This window comes from Lathyrus oleraceus, chromosome 2 (genome assembly GCF_024323335.1).
Source record: "Lathyrus oleraceus cultivar Zhongwan6 chromosome 2, CAAS_Psat_ZW6_1.0, whole genome shotgun sequence".
NCBI lineage: Eukaryota > Viridiplantae > Streptophyta > Magnoliopsida > Fabales > Fabaceae > Lathyrus > Lathyrus oleraceus.
The window spans coordinates 158,795,146-158,816,043 of record NC_066580.1 but is presented as its reverse complement, the minus strand read 5'-3'; the positions used below and the strand labels follow the sequence as shown (position 1 = coordinate 158,816,043).

General features: G+C 33.6%; 1 protein-coding gene across 6 annotated transcripts in view; it reads right to left on the bottom strand.

Moving 5' to 3' along the window:
- LOC127118659 (protein SABRE) overlaps positions 1-20,898 on the bottom strand; it is a 56,723-nt gene that overhangs the window by 29,164 nt on the left and 6,661 nt on the right. For 5 of the 6 annotated variants that reach the window (XR_007802288.1, XM_051048896.1, XM_051048898.1 and 2 more), the window contains 4 exons: positions 11,881-12,129; positions 7,464-9,566; positions 3,698-5,690; positions 3,384-3,481 (listed from right to left, as the gene is read on the bottom strand). Coding sequence is in view for 5 of the 6 variants with exons in the window: in XM_051048896.1 (XP_050904853.1) it covers positions 3,384-3,481; positions 3,698-5,690; positions 7,464-9,566; positions 11,881-12,129 (4,443 nt within the window). In the remaining variant the exon portion in view is untranslated. Of the gene's footprint in view, positions 1-3,383; positions 3,482-3,697; positions 5,691-7,463; positions 9,609-11,880; positions 12,130-20,898 lie in introns of those variants that run through there. The other variant, XM_051048899.1, reaches the window with a different exon arrangement.

Sequence of the window (20,898 nt, the reverse complement as noted above, 5' to 3'; positions counted from 1 at the left end):
TGTTTGAATTTAAGCACAAACGGCTGGATCGGGCGGCAAGGTGGTTTTACTTGAGAAATAGGAGAAGTGAGAGGCAAACCGGAGTGATAACACGGTTTGCAAAAAAAATTATCACCGGAAGACAGTGGGTCAACCGGGTAAAACACGGCGAAGAGTTGTCTCTTAGTAGGCTCTAGATACCATATTGAATTAGGAGAGACTAGGAGACATTTAGGTTAAACCGTGTGTCTTTAAAAGCACTACGAAAACTTTATTATATATAGAGAGATTACAACTAATTACATGATATAGTCGATGTGGGACTATTCTATATATAAATATTCTCAACACTATATATTTACAAATATCAACACTTATGATGTATACGCATCACCTTGAGGGAGAGTGTTGAGATATTGCTTTATTATTATTTTGTATCTATTATTTTTATTAGTAGTATCAATTAGAATATTATTTAAGATATTATTGTATTAAATCTTTCCTTAATTAGTAGGGTTGATTAGGAGGTATATATATATATATATATATATATATATATATATATATATATATATATATATATATATATATATGTGTGTGTGTGTGTGTATTTTTCTCCACATAATAATACAAAAAATTCAAATTCAAGAAGTATATCAATGGATCACCTGAAAAAGGACTTGTTTTTTGTGATAGAGGCAACACTGATATCATTGGTCTCAGAATTTAGGTTGGGCCTAACTCATCCCTGATATCATTGGTCTCTAAGTAATGTGGGACTAAATTCACCTCTTCAAACCCAACACAATGAAAGTGTTGGGGGATGCAATGAAGGCAAGCCAAATGCTGCAATTAAGGCGACTAGGGAGGACCGCAATTAAGGCAGAAATTTCAACACACACCCTCACACTTGGACCTCAATGAACCTGAAGCATGGACGATGCAGGAACTCTGGTACAATTTCAGAATTCGGGTTGGACCTAACTCATCCCTACAAAACCGGCTTGTAAGGTGAGGATTGTCTCACTTATAAACATAACACAAGTCATATCCCTAAGCAATGTGGGACTAAACCCACCCCTTCAAATCCAACACAATGAAGGTGTTGGGGACTGCAATGAAGGCAAGACAAATGCCGCAGTTAAGGCGATTAGGACGGACCGTAATTAAGGTGATTAGGGCGGACCGCAATTAAAGCGAAATTCCAACAATTAGATATTCAAATGCTGATTGGGCAGAAGATGCAAGTGATAGACATTCTATATCGGATTATTGTGTTTTTATTGGTGGAAATTTGATCTCATGGAAGAGCAAGAAGCAAGCGGTTGTTGCTCAATCAAGTACAGAAGTTGAGTATCGAGCCATGGCCCATGCGACATGTGAGCTCTTGTGGTTAAAGCATCTACTTCAGAAACTTCATTTTTATGAAGTCGGCCCTATGAAACTTGTATGGGTGATAACCAGTCAGCTTTGCAAATCACCTCCAATCCACTGTTTCATGAGAGGACCAAGCATATAGAAGTCGTTTGTCACTTTATTAGAGAGAAGATTACCACCGAGACCATCAAAACCTCCTTTTTTAATTCCAAGAATTAATTTGCTGACCTCTTTACAAAGCCTCTTCAGAGACCTCGGATTTCTTACATATGTGACAAGATGGATGTTTATGATGTATATGCACCACCTTAGGGGGAATGTTAAAATATGATATTGTTTTATTATTAGTATTTATTGTTTTATTGTTTTTATTATTAGCATATCTTTTCTGAGATTAGTTAGGAGGCTTAAACTTTATATATATATATATATATATATATATATATATATATATATATATATATATATATATATATATATATATATATATATATATATATATATATATTAAGTAATTCATATTTAAGGGTTATATTTTTTATTGATACTGATCTCTGATATATCCAACAGTTAGTTAAAAATAGAAAGGTGAAATACCTAACTAACAGAAAGTAGAATCTATAGAGCAAACAAAACAGAGAAGCCAGAGTTGTGGATGGAAGCAAGCTCTAATCGTGAATTCTCCGGAAACCACTATAGAATTGTACTTCAAAGAAATAAAACTTCGAAAGCACTCTTCTAAGTTTTATTCTCCCAGTTATGAATATTGCCTAAGTTTGGGTAAATTACCATAATTATAAAAGATGCGGTATCAAAGGGAATTGATTGCCTAGGTTTAAGTTGCCGCCTTAAAGGCAAGCACTATAATTAAAACACACGTGTTACTTAGTATTGTAAGCTCTACCAAAAATGAAAAGAAAAATTACTCTTTCCATTTTATTTTATTTAAGTATTATTTTTTAACTTTTTACACATATCAAGAAAATTATTATTTTTCAAACAGTAAGGGCATATTTGAAACACTCTTCAATTTTAGTTTTTAAAATATTTTTTTTAAATCTATTTTAAAAAATTATTTTTAAGAAGAAAATTAACAAAAAAAAAAAGTTGTTGGATAAACTACTTTTTAAAAACTGTTTTGAAAATATGAAAATGAAAAAATTTGTTTAATAATCTAATTTTTTAATAATATTTTAAGAAGAGAATAAAAATAAATATTTTGTCATTTACTTTTAAAATCTATTTTATTGTATAAAATATTACAAACTTAAAAAAATTAATTGATATTTGGTCGAATACAAATAATTGGGTTAAATCAATTTTTAATTTTACAAATCACATAACACTTGTTTGTAATAATAATAAGAAAAAAAACAAGTAAAAAATGGGATTCCACGTTTAATTGAAAAAAAATTATATAGTAAAAATAATTAAGAAACACAAAAAAAAATTAAGTAAAATAAATAAACATATTTGAAAGGGTTACTTATACATAAAAAGAGCATAAATAAAAGAAATAACGTACTCTTTCAAATACGTTTTTCTATTTTATTTTTAAAATATAAAAATTATTAAAATTACATTAATGCTATTAATGAAAATTATAAATTTTTATATTTTTTCTTCAAGTTTTATAATACTAAAAACTAAAAAGTAAGATGTAAAACACAATTAAACTATTTTACTTTTTTATTTTTAAAAACTGAAAAATAGAAAATAATTTTTAAAAACACTTTTGCAAAACATTATATTCAAACAAGTTTTTAAATTTTAAATTTTTAAAAATAAAAAAAGAGTTTTTAAGATGCATTTCAAACCGGCCCTAATTCTTCTTATATCTATAATACCCTTAATTATTTATTACATTTATTTTACTTTTTCTCTTTATGTAATAATCACCTAGGGATACCTTTGACAAAAATGCAACTAATACTACCTTGAATTTTGCAAGTGACAACTAAAAAAAAACAAATTTTTTCAAGAAAGTGACACTTAAAAGGAACGGAGGGAGTACTTTTTAAGCTTACATTTGCACCCTCTGAGTGAAGATTAAATTGTGGTTCAATAACATTAACCATGAAGTGTCGAGTCCCCTCCATCGAATCGTCTGTATTTTCATATTTGGCTGGCAAATAAACAAAAAAGAAAAAAGAGGTTGAACAAACATATCCTTAAAAGTACTAAACAATAAATTTAGAGTAACAAAAAAAGGAAAGCAGTGAAAATATTTGTTATGACAGAAAGCATGTTTACAATGTTTTATTTTTGTGTATATTACTAATCTAATCTGCATTTCCAAATTGATAAAAGTCTAGAAGATTTCTTGAACCATATGACATACCTGATGGTAAGCTGTCCATCTTAAATGAACTGGACGGGAATGAAGGGAATTCAGTAGTCCTGGCAGCCAGAGAAGAGGGCGAATCTAAGATGTTACCGGTGGGAAGGGACTTACCAACTTCATCTTGATGGGTTTCAACTCCTTCATCTTTATGGGTTTCAACTTCTTCATCTTTATGGGTTTCAGGTCCATCATCTCTGGGCATTTCAGTTTCGTCATCTTGATGGGTTTCACATGCATCATCTTGACGAGTTTCAGTTCCATCTTGCTGGTTGTTGCTCTCGTGTAATTTTCTCTGTGCATACTGCCGGGAAGGAGAAGGCTTGGCAGGTGCAGCAGCTTTGGCTAGACCGCCAGCCCAAAAACAAACTGCATTTCTGTTTTCAATATTCCACAAAAGCTTTAGACCATAGACAAACACACGCTGACAATTGTCAGCTATTACCACATTATACCCATCATCCTCTATCACCACACTGTACTCATCATCATCGCTTGGGTCTGATTGCATATGCTCTTCTGTTTTGCTCTGTTTTTCACAGTTAGACTGTACATAGGTCTTCTCAACAGTTCTTCTTCCGGCTTCTTGCCAGGCTAATAACGTAGCAGGATCGGCCTTTGGAGACTGTTTTCGTATGGTAAAGTAATCACAAGATAACAGAAAACCATCATCGTGATTTTTCTGTGCCAGATAACCCTTTTCAGAGGGAGTTTTTTCCTCGGATGCAGACTGTGTGCTTTTTGGTATCACATTAACTGATTTAGAAACAGTTCCGCACTCTTCTTTATTTAGGAAACACTTGGGCCTATGAAGGTCAATACTTTGGAAAACAAGATCAAGAAGTTCGCGTTTGCATTCAAAAGTATAATTTTCCTGTCCCCGACTAAAATATAATTCAAGCTTGAGCTTTGTCATCATGAAGGTCAGTCCTTTAGCTGGATCATCATCATGTAATGGCATGTTCTTTATGCAGATTGGAGTGAAATCTATACGCATCATAAATTCAGTCATCACTTTATCAAGTGAAAGATTACCTGATCTGACAATTCTAGGAACTCCAAAACGAGGCCATCGTGAGAACATGCGCAGTTTATGTGGAGGAAGGTAGTTCAAGTTCGAGAATCTTACAATCCATGCTAGATCATGAGCACCTAGTTTTATTGTTGGGGAAACAGGTGAAACATTCTGACAAATGTTAGGAGGATGAGATACATTAGCATCTGCTTCTGTACTATTTATTGCTATGGAGGATGGATGTTTCTTTTCTGACAAAGGAAGAGCAGATCCAAAAGATAGGGTCCATCGAATGGAAAGAGAAGTGGATCTGAAGGGATCAAATATTATTTCCCGAGCCTTTCCTTCAATTGGAAGTGCAAATAAATAATGATTCAAGGGTTCTCCAGAGTCACAACCCCAGTCCATTGTAACTTCAGTTGTAAGGACTGGGGCTTCCAAAAATGGACTATTGACAACAGCTGGAATTTTAGATCCACGTTTGTTTGCCAGACTTTCCAAACTACTCAAAAATATCTTGAAGTCTCTGGAAGAAACGAAAATACGACCATCTGACTGGTGAATTTCCAAAGAGCTAGTCACAATTTGAAGTTTATCAAGCTTTTCATAAGGATCTGAAGATGCCAAAATATACCATCTAGTTTCAGAAAATAATAAGGAAACTTTTCCATGAATGTAATTTCTCATGTCGTCCCACCATGGCAAACTCTTCTCCTTTTTTGGTGGCAATATAAGTGGGCCAGGATTCCTAATACTTAGATTAGCCCTCCGTAGCACCACGGTGAAAGCATAACTAAGATCAGCAAGAACTGGTTCATAACCCACCCCAAACGACACTTCGCCTCTTTGAAAATGTAATGGTAAATCTAAGAATGTCTTCATGGGTGGAGTTGTACCACTAGCTGATCGAAGCAACCACACCTTTCTCCATCGCCCAACATAGACATCTTGAAGTACTTGAGGTTGAAAGCTAGTTGCCTAGTTGAAATAAATAGAAGAATAATGACCAAGAAATATTATCAGGTTGATGATCATGCAGTTAATCAATCCCCTATATAAGGTAAAACAAACAAATGCGAAGTTCAGTTTGAGTAACAGCGGCTTATCAATTTTAACTGAAGAATTAGTAAGTAAATATATAAATTCATGTGGGCATTTACATTACATATTAACTTACTGGGTCCCTTAAAGATCATATTTTTGTGTTAATGGAACCTTCTTAACATAAGGATAAGCAGAAAATTCATAGCAAGTCCAAATGGGATAGGCTGGTTTCTGTAGTGGGCTGGGTGCTGTTAAGTTGAGGAAATTAGAGTAACTAGTGGTTTTCTAACAGCATTTGTTGAGATATGCTATAAAGAGAGAGTAACTGCATGTTTAAATTGATTTCCAAAAACTGTATTTTAGTTCTCAAAAATTATAAAATTAAAAATTTGTTTGATAGTACTTTCCTGTCATAGAATTTTCAAAATTAATTTTAGTATTCTGTTTTTAAAAACTAAAAAATGAAAATATCTTTTAGATGTTTTTCTTTTCTATTTGGTGTTTTGAAAATATTCGAAAAATAGTGATTTTTCATTAATGGCATTATCGTAAATATGTTAAATTTTTTGTTTTTTATTTTGTTTTTGCAAGTTTGTGAATTTTTTTAACGCAGCACGATAACAATGTTATGTGTTTTTCTAATTTTGTTTTAACATATTTATGAGTTTTTTTATTGTATCATACGTTTTATCAATTTTTAATAGTAGAAAAAAATCCACTTTGATATAGAACTCTCTCAATTGATTATTTTTAGTCAAAAATAAAATTTATAAAAATATATTTAAATTGGTAAAGTTTATCTTTTTTAATATAATCCATATTTGATGACTCATGAAAATTATTATATCTTTTATTTGGTATTATTTACTTAAAGTCTTAATTATATTTAAATTTTATTTTAGATCCCTTAATTTTTATTGGTTCTATGTTGTTCCATTATATTACAATACCAAATACTTTAATATTTTAATTTTTATTTTAAAAATTACTGTAGATTCTAAAATAAATTAAATAACATTGATTTGAATGTTATAAAAAAATTAAATTAATTATAAATAAATATATTATATATGAATTTTTGCTAAGATAGAGCCATTTAATTTTTAACGAGTATATAATTATATATAGCTTTGATTTGTATTAGAGTTATTTTACTATAAAACTTAAAAGATTAGATTTTAGGATCTTTAAGATATTTATTTTTTAAAAAAATTAGAAACCAAAAACAATTTCTCCAAACAAGTTTTTAAGTTTTTAATTTTTAAAACGATTTTTAAAAACAGAGCTATCAAACAGATTTTATTCCATTAATTTTTTTAAAAACAATTTTTTAAAACTGATTTATAAAATCCTTTTTAAAAATAGAAAATCAAAACTCAATCAAACGAGCCCTAAATCATTATAGACGGTTGAGATATGCTATAAAGAGAGAGTAAATCATTCTAGACAGTTGAGAGATTAGTCTAGGAAGGAAAGATCCTGGGCCCTTGAAATCCCAAGTGTATTCATCCTTCCTAACCTGGTTTCATGATTGATCTGGGGCCAAGGGGTAAAATCATATCTTTTCTAATTTTGATTATCAAAAAATGAAAATATTTTCGCGAGTTTTCTTCTTCTAATATCTAAACCGGTGTCTATCAGTAAGCAATCAAAATAAACTATGCGAACATATAGAAAGGTGAAAGAAATTATAATTTTCTAAATTACCTGCTGAGCCATCACAAGAGAACCTTTACATTTTCCAGAATTTCCAGAAAAAAGAGGAAATGTGTAATTTCGAATCTGAGCCGTAAGAGAACCCGCATTCAAGAGAATATTTGCCCCATACAGTCGAGAAAATGGTATATCACATTCAAGACAAACAGGGTCAAGTTTCCTCACAAACTCAATCATCCCATCATCTCCACCATCAATTTTTGTCAAGCTTACATCCAAGTCTAACACAGATATCGAAAAAAGGGAAGACCTTGAAACACTAGGTTTGAAACCAGCTTGAAAGCCATCCCTACAAGCACCTGAGCCTTCAGATAACACTAACTTTTGGCATGCCTCATAATATGATCGAAATGATCGTTTATAAATGTCTTCTCGCATAGACTCAATAATTGAAGAATCATTTACATCAACTTCAACATCATTAAAATAAATTTTTCCCTCTTGAGAAGAATTATTCAAGTCATCAGAAGATTTTGGATCTTGCTTGGCCTTCGATATAAATTCATCTAGAAAGTTTAACCTGACAACTAACTCACTAGCTTCCTTCTTCAACATCTGGTAGTGTTCATCAAGCCATCCCTGAATTGGTTCCTCTTCAATGTCAGCAGTTAACTTGCGTAAGAAAAATTTTATGCATCCAAATTTTGTTGAACTGGGTTTTTTTACTTTAGAATTATCTTTTTTCACAGGAAAAATCAAATTAGTCTTTGCTGCCACAATAAGCTTTAAAGCTCGTAACATGTCCTCAAGAACATCATCAATAGCACGCAATTCCAATCTGAATGGCAAACAAATTTGAACATCAAGACCTTGAATTACCCAGTCCCATGTTGTGGTTACGGGTCCCTTTGCATCAGATGCACTAGCAGATATACTAGGAATTCGTGAAATTTGCATCCTACTACTCTTCAAGATTCTGGCCTGATTAAAACTAATCATTAATTCTTCAAAGAGCACTCCTATACTAGCATTCTCAGAGAAAATTGACTGCACTTGAACCATAGCATCCGCTCCATCTCCTAACTCAGCAGATATATTCAACATTTCCACATCAACAGCAAAAATAGAACCTTTCTTCTTTTCAAGATTCCTTGATTCCATGGTAGCTTCATTTTTGCAACTTGCACCTTTTACATTAGATAAGTCCCCCCTGCATTCATTACCATATTCCTCGAGCTTCTTATTGTGTACAACTAGTTTCAGCTGGAGAACAAGTTCAATTAGTGATAGATGAACATCAGGCTCCCACCTTATTGTAATGTCAGTAGCACTGAAAAGAGAACAATCTGCTTTTTCTTTGTGGCCACCTAAGCGTTTTACAAATTTAGTATTTTTCATATCAAATAATGCCACTTTTGTCATCGGCCTACTTTCCTCCACATATTCCTGATAGATAGATCTGGCCCTTTCAAGTTCTATCTGTGTGGATTGTTTCACCTTATTTATACATAACTTGGTTTGAACAACTTCAAGAGAGATACAATACTTTAGTTTTTGGTAGTTATCAGAAACAGTGGAAACTACCTTTGCACTGCGTGGGGTACCATCTTCCGACACATCTATTATAACTCTTCCACCCTGTGAACCATAATTAACTCGCTTGGGATCTAGAACGTCTGTATTTTCCAATCCAGTCTCCCCCAATACATATACTGAACACTGTACAAGATTGCATTTCAATATTTGAGTTCCCTTACCCGAAGATTTTGATGACCGCCCTCGACTTTGAGTTGATTTTTTCTTTGAAGATAGACTTTTCATTAAAGCTTGAAAGGATATTGCTGTTGATATTAATGTTTCTAAACGCTTGATAGTTAGATAAATTCCCATGCTAGTCACCTCAACTGATAAACCTAGCATAGACATTGAACCATCTTCTTCAGAGGATTTCATGTCCTTTTTGCCCCAGTCCAAACTAACCTTTGTAATCTGCATAATAGAGCCAGAATCTGATTCCACGCCAAAAATGCTTTCTTTCAACCATTCTTTATTTTCATCAGCCAACTGGAGATTGAACTCGCCAAGTTCAATGTGTGCTGAAGTCCCCATATTTGAAGTGTTGTTTGCAAATAGATGCGGTGATTGTAAGCAACCCTAGAGTTGGAAAGCAGTACATGGATGCTTTGCAGTAAATGCCTTTACTCAAATCATTTTAAATTAACATTAAAAAGAATCATAAGAATGATAACTTCATCCAAAACAATAGAAATAAGAGTCATCTGTTAAGAGATATAATGACTTCACAAAAATGAATTGTGTCAAGTGAATGTACCAAACAAACCACCTGTTGGAGAGTTTTAGATAGCATATTTAAAACATGTCTACATATTTAATGTGTAAACAAAAATTACTAGTGTTGAATAAGAGAGAACATGAGATGAGAGTGAGATGGTAAAACTATGTTTCAACCACACACCATGGAGTCGGTTTTATATAGACTCTAGGAAATGCATAAAATATAAGTACAGGAGATAGCATTCTTTTTAGATGATATGATATGCCTATACAAAAAATACAAAGATCCTATTATTTTTTAACAGCTAAAAATTAGGGATTTGATTGATTCTTAATAATGATTGATCCTACTGTCCCATAATACTTTATTATAAATAAGACTGATTGGCTATTAGTTCAAATTAAGGGTGTTTGTGGTTCATGAACTGTACTAAACTGAATCAAATTAATGGTTCAATTCAGTTTTTAAAAATCATTTTAATAAAAAACAATTAACTGTTAAAATAGTTTCAATTCAATTTTAAACTAGTTCAGAACCAATTTGTAATCAGTCTCTAATTATAAACTAGTTTAAAACCAATTTGTAGTTACAAACTAGGTATTGTTTAAAAATTGCTTATTTTAAATATATATATATATATATATATATATATATATATATATATATATATATATAAATGATTTATTAATTTGTTGCAGTTACAAGTTACAAGTAACAAAATCGATTTTATAACCATAATAGAACTAATATCTAGTGGAATAATGGAACTAAAAATGGTGCTCTTCAAATGTAGTATATAAACTATATGTAAAAATAATTAGTACTGCCATTAATATTTTTATTTTATTTTATTTATCCCGTGAAATTTGTTTGTTAATTATACATGTCAACTTCAATTACGTTTTCCATTGGTTTCGGTTCGTGAAGTGAATTTTTTACGGTTTTGCAAGCAACACATAGGGTATGGGCAATAGTTTATGTGTTGATAGATACTTTCGGATAAATTTCTTCCGACTATAAATTCACTTTTCTTAATTTTAGCATGCTTCCTTCTTAAAAACAATTAATTAAACAGTTTAAACTGATTTTTAACTTAAATTTAATTAACTAGATTGCTTATAATATATGGTTCAGTTCAGGAACCATTTGAGTCGTTCATGTTTTTTTTTAATGCAATTCAAATTAAGAATAGGGTTCAATTAACCATATTCTTGAACACCCCTGGCTCAAATATACTTTTCTTACATGGTATTAGTCGTTTAGGTTTTGTATTTATCCTCTTCACTCTATTCCGTTTATTCTTAAGTGAACAGAACCTGTGGCAACTGTATGCCTTACATAGATATGTTAATTATAAATTTTGAGGCTAATTTTATTATTTACCTTCCATTTCTCATCAACAAAATTCACAGGTGAGGATTGTCCAAGATTATAAACTATGTTTCTCTATGGGCCAAATCCCTAAAAACAAAAAAAAAAATGATTCTAAAAGAGATCAAAATATATAACCGATTTATAAATGCAAACTGATTATAAATCGGTTTAGATACAAATTGGTTATTCACTGGTTTAAAACTGAACGAAACCGCTTTAACTTTATTGAAGTGGCTATTGAAAACTGAACCAAACCATTAATGTGGTTTGATTCAGTGCAGGTCATAAATCACGAACACCCATAGTTGTAGTTTAGTTTTTGCTTTAGCTTAGAGGATTATGTTCGAATATTAGAAAATATATTTAGGAGATGTTAGATAATAGTCTATTAGACTTATCTCATTGGATTTTTTATATTTCAAAATTAGTAGTCTAACTTTTTATGCTTTATTATATATTTCCATTGTAACTGTTATTTTCATAACTATTATACATTCTATTGGAACTCTAACATCCCTTCTTGTACTCCCCCTCCTTTATTTCTTTGTTGCTAATAACACTCTAACATAATTTATTATTAGATTCTTTCATATCATCTAAAAAGTTCAAAAATATATGGCATATAAGGACAGAACTGTTTAATTTTAATTTTCAATTGAACTTTTATATTTATATCAATCACAAACGGCACAATACTAAATATAACTAGAATCAAGTTTACTTTGCAATGGCATAGCATGGCTGTTATGCAAGTTTTGGTTCATAAAGCAATGAAATTATATATGTACAAATACTTACATGATACACCCGAAAACCAGCCATATTATAAAGCACGATTGTCATCTCAGGAGTTGAAAATTTACATGTCCACGTGATGGTCTTGCTCTCATTTAATTTCGGTTTTACAACCGAAGCTTCCTCTCGAAGTACCACTTTTTTCTTTTTGGAGGAATGGAGACGCAACCAAGGCCTCAATCTGCTCATTATGATGTTACATTGAAAACGTCCAAGTTTGATTTCAGTTTCAGCTCTAGCAAGTAAGATTGACTGGAGGAAAGAACCCGTGAAAAAGAAAAGAGAATAAGCTTACATAGACAATACAAAAGAGAACAATTCATAGTCCAATAATCTAGACAGTTGAAATAGACTAGTTGAATTGCTTGAGAGAAATTCAAATGAATAATCAAATCCCTTGACTATAGGGATAAATAAACTAACAAACCTAATTTTATAGAGATTTTCTCAACCATATATAACTTAAATTTATACATATCTTAACATATGCCAAATGGAATGGACAATATAGTAAGATAACTCAACTAAATAAATGGCTTAGGAATCAGACTTCCTTTAGTCGGGCTTCTCTCCTTTTGAATAATTTCACGTGAATAGCATGTATTTCACAATGAAGCTGTACAAATTTATATAGAAGAGAAAATCTCTAAAGAAAAAAACTTGAAAAACTAAGGAAACTATGATAATAAAAACAAAATAATCATATACATGACTATGGTCAACATATCCCAAGCAATCTTGTCAACTATTTACTAGTGTTGTGTTGAATTTGTGATTCTGTGTGAGATTACACTCATCTTTATTTATAGCAGTATATAGAATAAATACATTAAAGATTATTGATATGAGTTGCTAATTTTAATCCTAGTAACAAATATTAGGATTTGATTTTAACACTCCCTCCCAAGCAAAGCTTACAAAGCTTTAAACTTGTTAGAATGGGATGTTGTATTGTAGGAAAAATAGAAACTTCGGGACCGTATCCGAAAATTTGTAGAGCTGTTAGACGTGATTGTAGCTCTTAGAATGGTGGTTGGGACTAACTCAACATAACAAAATTGACTTATAAGATGAGGATTTTCCCCACTTATAAACATATTTTTAGACAATTTCTCATCTGATGTGAGACTCTTAACACACTCTCTCACGCTGAGAACTATTGGACTTGGTGCATGACTATAAATGATGGGTAGCCTGTTATTGAAAACCTAATAGCTGGTGGTCCAACAAATCTTGAATAGACTCGAATACCATATAATTTGTAGGTCATATCTCATCCTAAATGGGACTCTTCGGAATCCTAATCATATTTATGTTTGTCATTTGGATTATCATCGATTATCTACCTTTTGCGCTTTAATTGGACTTTGTGCTTTATGTCCTTGTTTATCCTTTTAATTTAATAATCGTCATTGTTAATGGTGCTTCTTCTCGCCTCATTTGCCAACTTTGCCGATCTCTTTATGACTTTAAACAATCTCCTCATGCTTGGTTTGGCACGGTGTTTTCGTAAAGGTAAAAGATTTATTTCTAATCCTCATCATGTTTACAACTTTGTGAGTTACCATCGATTGTCTCCTTCCTACTTATCTTTTGTTTCTGCTTTTTCATCTATCTAATCTCCTAAGACAGCTCATGAAGCATTGTCTCATTCGGGATGGAAACAAGCCATGGTTGATTAGATGATGGATTTACAATCTAACCATACTTGGGAGTTTGTTCCACCTCATGAAAAATTTATTGTTGGTTATTGTTGGTTGCAGGTGGGTGTTTAATGTCAAAGTAGGACCTGGCGGACAAGTTGATTGATTAACAGCTCAATTAGTTGCAAGAGGCTATACTCAAGTCTATGGTGAGATTAAAGTGATCCCTTTTCACCAGTTGTGAAAATGACCTATGCTCACCTCTTTATAACTATGGTGGCATGGAAACATTGGCCCTTATTTCAATTGGATATCAAGAATGCTTTCTTTTATTGTGACTTAGAATAAGAGATTTATATGGAGTGACTTAGAATAAGAGATTTATATAGAATAACCTTTTGGATTTATTGCTCAGAGGCTTAGGTTGGTATGTAAATTGCAAAAGTCCTGATATGGCCTGAAAGAATCACCATGGAGTATGGTTTGGTTTATTCACCAAAGTTCTATAGCAAGTCGGGATGATCTGTTGCGAACCAGATCATTCAGTCTTTCTTAAGTGCCGATCATCAAATAAATATATCTATCTTTTAATTTATGTTGATGACATCGTGATTACAGACAATGATCATAAAGGTATCAAGGCATTGAAACAATATCTATTTCAAAACTTTCAGACGAAGGACTTGGGTCCTCTACGTTACTTTCTTGGGATTGAGATTGCTCAATAAAAGTCAGGTATTGTTATTTTTCAGAAGAAGTATGTCCTTGGTATTTTGGAGGAGACGGATCTTATAGATTGTAAATCAGTCGATACTCATATGGATCCTAATGTGAAGCTCCTTACATACTAGAGGAGTCCTATTTTGATCCAGATAGATAACGGAGACTAGTGGAAAATTGATTTATCTCACCTTGACAAGATGAGGCATATCTTTTCTGTAGAAATATGTTGTATATTTCATTGTATTTGGAACTCTTACATGTGAGGTATAAATAGAATACAATAGGTTGAAAGTTGTATCCTAATTTATTAATAAACAGAGAAATAATTTCCTATAATTGTTGCTACCTAAATAAAGAAATAGTAGTTACCTAAATAAAGAAATAACAATAATAGATAATAACGCTATTTACACCACTGTTTTGTAACAGCTTGACAAATCAGAATCAACTGATTATGATTTGATGTGTGCTAATCTTCAACACTCCCCCTCAATCTAGGTGGTAGATGTCTATCATACCCATATTGGATTTGATATTTTCATAAGTACTCCTTGGAAGAGCCTTGGTTAAGATATCTGCAGTTTGCTTGCATGATGGAACATGATCAATACTAATAATCTTATGATCAATTTTTTCTTTAATGAAGTGTCGGTCAATTTCCACATGTTTTGTTCTATCATGTTGGATTGGGTTCTTTGCAATACGTATAGAAGCTTTGTTATCACATAGTAACTTCACATGAATTTTGTTTTCATCTAGCATGCTCTTAAGCTACATTACTTCACAAATACATAGGGCCAGGGCCATAGCTCTTATTGAATTAGGAGAGACTAAGAGACATTTATGTTAAACTGTGTGTTTTGAAAAGCACTACGGAGATTTTATTATATAGAGAGAGATTACAACTAATTACATGATATAGTCGATGTGGGACTATTCTATATACAAATATTCTTATATATTTACAAATATCAACACTCCCCCTCAAGCTTGAGCATATAAGTCAAATGCATCAAGCTTGTTACATATATAATTAGTTATGGGGTTTCGCAGAGATTTTGTAAACACGTCTGCCAATTGATCATTAGAGTTGACAAAGCTTGTGACGATGTCACCTGACTCGATCTTCTCTCTAACAAAGTGATAGTCTATCTCAATATGTTTGATCCTCTCATGGAAGACTGGATTTGAAGCAATGTGCAATGCAGCTTGATTATCACAAATAAGTGTCATTGGTCTTACTTCTTCAATGTTATCATTGCCATGGCCCTGTACTCTGCCTCGACGCTTAATCTTGCAACTACGTTTTGTTTCTTACTTTTTCAGGATACAAGGTTTCCTCCAACAAGTACACAATACCCAGAGGTGGATCGTCTATCAATGGGTGACCCTGCCCAATCAGCATCAGAGTATCCAATTATTTGTGTATTTCCTTTATCTTAGTACACTAGATCTTTTTCTGGAGCACATTTGATGTATCTCAGAATCCGGATCATAGTTATTAATAGCGGCCGCTCCAAGCGCTATCCCGGGATTCTCTCCCGGTACGGCAACCCTCCGCTACGGAGGAGCGATGCTCATCCCAGTTTTGGATAGCGGCCGGAAAAGTTGGGATAGCGGGTTGCGGGAGCGGAGCGCTTCCCGGTCCGGAGCGGTTTTCTGTTTTTAGAGCTTTTTTGAAGTGCTAAAAAACCTTTTAACCATTAAGAAGTTTAAAATTGAAAAATTTATTGTAGTCGTTCCTTTTCTCTACTCTCCAATTCGTGTTTTTTCACCTTTCTCCATCGCGTTTCTACTGCATTCTGCATTTCTATTTTGTTCTCTATCCTGTTCTTCTTTACTCATTGTTTTTCTATTCGTTTTCAGCTTGTTTTTTCTTTCATATCATTGTTTTTTTTCCTTTCTTTAAAATATAGTGATTATGGAATTAATATATGTAGATTATTCCTATAATTAGTCCAAAAAGTTATTTAATCTACATTAAATATATATGTAGATTATTCATACAACTAATCCAAAAAGTTATCCCGCTATCCCGTTTTGGGGGTTGGCTTCTCTGCTCTGCTATCCGGGATTAATAACTCTGATCCGGATAACAGCATACCACACTAAATGCAAAAGAAATGTCTGGACGAGTGACTGTGAGATAATTCAACTTTCTAATCAATCTCTTATATCTTCCAAAATATCTGTTAAGAATGTGCGATTGGGCCTAACTCAACCCTACAAAACCGGTTGGTAGAGTGAGGATTGCCTCCATTTATAAACACATGTTCAGACCATATATTGTCCGATGTGGAACTCTTAACACACCCCCTCACGCCCAGGACTGGACATCTGGAGCGTGGAAATAAATGGTGGGTGGCCCGATAGCGGAAACCATAGTAGGTGGCCCACCTGATCTTAAACGAGGCTCTGATACCATGTTAAGAATGTGTGATTGGGCCTAACTCAACCCTACAAAACCAGTTGGTAGAGTGAGGATTGCCTCCATTTATAAACACATGTTCAGACCATATATTGTCCGATGTGGAACTCTTAACAATATCCATAGCATACTTCCGCTGAGAAATCACCAAACCATCTTTAGATTGGGCTACCTCAATACCCAAGAAATAGCGGAGTTTACCAAGATTTTTTGTCTGAAATTGATTCGAGAGATGTTGTTTTAACGGGAGTATACCCTGTTGATCGCTACCATTTATGACAATATCATCTATGTACACAATAAGATAAATACACCCTTGGGTTGAATGACGATAAAAAACAGAATGGTCAGCTTCACTACGAACCATACCAAATTGTTGTACTACAGTGCTTAATCTACCGAACCAAGCTCTCGGAGATTGCTTAAGACCATAAAGAGACTTGTGTAACCTACACATAAATTCCGTTTCTGCACTACTCCTCGCCACTACAGATTGTTTCTTGCTTCTCCAAGTTACTAGGTTCCCCCACACAAATGAACAATAGCCTATAGTCGATTTTTTGTCAGTGGAGCACCCTGCCCAATCTGAGTCTATATAAACTTAAGTGCCCCTGTTTGAATTCTTCTTGAAGTCAAGACCTCGGTCTGATGTGCCTTTGAGGTATTGGAGGATTCTATTCGCCATTTTCATGTTAGACTCCGTTGGAGTTGACATGTAGCGACTAGTCAAGCTTACCGCGAATCCAATGTCGGGCTTAGTGTGAGATAAGTAGATTAGTTTCCCAACTAGACTTTGATATCTATCTTTGTCGGCTTGTGGACTTTCATCTTCTCTTCCTTTTATTTGTTCTATTAGTGTATTAGCTGCCTTGCACCCAAGCATTCCAGTTTCTTGAAGTAAGTCAAGGGTGTATTTCCTTTGTGATACGTAGATGTCATTCTTTATCCGTGCAACTTCCATTCCTAAAAAATACTTAAGTTGTCCCAAGTCCTTAACTTCAAATTCCTTTGCCAAGAGTCCCTTTAAATGATCAATTTGATCATAATCATTTCTTATAATAACGATGTCATCGACATAAACAATGGACAAAGCTACCTTTCCTTCCATGTGTTAGAACAAGATTTTGGTTCTGCAATTTATCTCTAAGTTTTTATGATAACAAAGAGTGAAACAATTTGATACCCTAATAAATTTTCTAAGTGTGCAGGACTCTAACGAAAAAATGAATCTGATAAAATAACATCTGACATCACACAAAGTCCAGAACAGTTGACTCAGAGTTAAAGAAATCATATTTGACACTGAACACAAGCATATCCAAGAAAATCACATACAGAATCTAAAGACTATAAAGACACTAAAGACCCTGATGAATGTACATCTGTAGACTCTGAAGATGCTCCATCTGAAGATCAGTCAAAGAACTATCTGAAGAAAACACAACAAAGGACTATCTGAAGAAGACACAACAAACAACTATCTGAAAAATACAAGATCTGAGAAAAGACTTTGATTTCCGATCACTCTGATTCGCGTCCAACAGATCACTGACCAATCAAGATCAGTGACTTAACAAAGAAGTATTCCAAGTATGGTATGAATCTCTATATGGATAATATTGAATACACTCCAAGACTGCTATGGAAAGGACAAGAAAATTAATGTCATGAAGTCCCATTGTTGGCAAGATATCACCATCAATATTCTCTCCAACGGTATCATCTCCAAGCACTATAAAAAGGCCCAACTATCATCAAACCAAAACACGAAGCTATCACACAAGAATTTTGCATATCAAATTTGAATCATATACTAAATTCTTGTTATTTTATATTTCAGTTATCACACACGAGTTGTTGCTCTAAGTTTGATCATTGATCATTGTTTTTAATTGTGTTCATATTGCTTATCTAGAAGCACCAAACACATTCTTGTAATTCTCAATAGTTGTTGTAAATTCCTCAAGTGACTTGTGAAGTCTGTAGACTTGAGAGGGTTAAGAGATTGTTGTACTCTTAGACGTTTGTTGTAATCTTTCTAGATTATTGGGTTAAGTCCTTATTGAAGGCGAAATCACCTTGGCCGAGTGGACTGGAGTAGCTTTGATTTTTCAAGTGAACCAGGATAAACTTTTGTGTTGTTTGTTATTATTTGCGTGTGTAGCGTTGCTAAAAGTTTTTATTGTCAGTGAAAACAATTCAAACCCCCCTTCTTGTTTTTCTCTACTTTTAATTGGTATCAGAGCTATGGCTCTGTTATTGAGTTTTGAATCAAACACTTAACAGTGTAGAGAGATCCAGTGTGAGAAAAGCATCATGGCTAACACCAATGAAAGAGATACGCTAAACCTCTAGTGTTCGATGGAGAGAAATTTGATTATTGGTAGGACAAAATTGAAAGCTTCTTCCTAGGCTATGACGCTAACCTATGGGACATTGTTACAAATGGTTATGAACCACTGGTATCTGCTCTTGGTATTGTCATTGCAAGAAGCAAAATGAATGATGATCAGAAGCGTGACTTCAAGAATCACCACAAAGCCAGAACTATTATGTTGAATACAATATCCTACAATGTGTACGAAAAGATCACCAACAGGGAAACAGCTAAAGAAATCCTTGACTCCCTAAAGATGACTCATGAAGGCAATAATCAAGTCAAAAAGACTAAGGCTCTGGCCTTAATCCAAAAATATGAAGCCTTCAGAATGGATGATGATGAAGCTGTTGAGGTAATGTTTTCTAGATTCCAAACTTTAGTTGCAGGACTCAAGGTTCTGGACAAAAAATACACAACTGCAGATCATGTCAAAAAGATAATCAGAAGTCTTCCAAAGAAATGGAGACCTATAGTTATTGCTTTAAAGTTATCCAAGTATCTGAACAACATAAGTCTTGAAGAACTCATCAGCTCCCTCAGGAGTCATGAAATAGAGCTAGAGAAAGATGAACCTCAAAAGAAAAGCAAATCAGTGGCTCTGAAGTCCAGATCAGAAAGAAGAAAGCCAGAAAGGAACAAAGCATTTCAAGTTGAAGAAGAAGACGACGATGACTCTGAAAAGGAAGATTCTGATGATGAAGAAGACTTGTCTCTTTTATCCAGAAGAATCAAACAACTCTGGAGAAAAAGGAATAACAACTTCAGAAGACCCAGACAGAAAGGAGATCGTCCAGAGTCAACTTCCAGAAGCAGACCAAACAAAGAGATAACATGCTATGAATGTAAAAAACCTGGACACTACAGAAATGAATGTCCAACGCTCAAGAAAGATAGTTCCAGAAAAGAATGATTCAAGAAAAACTCCTTCAAAACTAAGAAGGGGCTCATGGCAACCTGGGATGACTCAGAATCTGACGCTTCAGAATCTGACTCTGAAGAGGAACAGTACATTCTTTAGCATTGTCAATCGTCCTCCCCAACTCCAAAATCTAAAATTCACACCGGCTAGGAAAGAATTTAGTGATGCACTTCAAATCCTTTGTAAGTTTACTGATGGACAATAGGTTGCAATCAAGTTTAGGCACATAGAGTACTGAACTAAGAGTAATATTTTGTGAAATAATGACAGAACCTTTACCCATGACCTTAGACAGGGTACCATCAGGAATTCGAACAGTTAAATTATTTTGGCATGGAGAATAGCTATCAAAGACAACCAAGTCTCCAGTCATGTGATCAGATGCGCCTGAGTCAATAATCCATGAATTTTGTTTTCCCTTGCAAATGTTTAAAGCATGCAAAAAATTACCTTTTTGTGCCACAGTAGTTGTACCAATTATTTGTTGAAGCATTTTTTGTAAGGCTTCCATTTGCTCCTTGCTGAATGGTGATGAGTGGGAATTTACCTCAGTTGTGTTCCCTCTGCTGTCCCGACTTTTGTTCCATTTTAGCCCTGATGGCTTTCCATGAATGACCCAGCATGTGTCCTTGGTATGACCCGGTTTCTTGCAGTGGTCACACCAAGGCCGGGTTTTCTTTTGGAAAGAACGTTGATCTCCCTTTGTTGCCATTGCAGATCCCTCTATAGATGGGGCTGCACTGGATTTTCCAAGCATCACTTTTCTCCTGCTCTCCTCTCTTCGTATTTCCGAGAAAGCTTCTCAAATTTTTGGAAGAGGTTTGGTTCCAAGAATTCTCCCACGAACTTCATCAAGTTCTGTGTTCAAACCTAATAGAAATTTGTAGACTCTATCTTTCTCCACCAATTCTTTGTACTTCTTTTTATC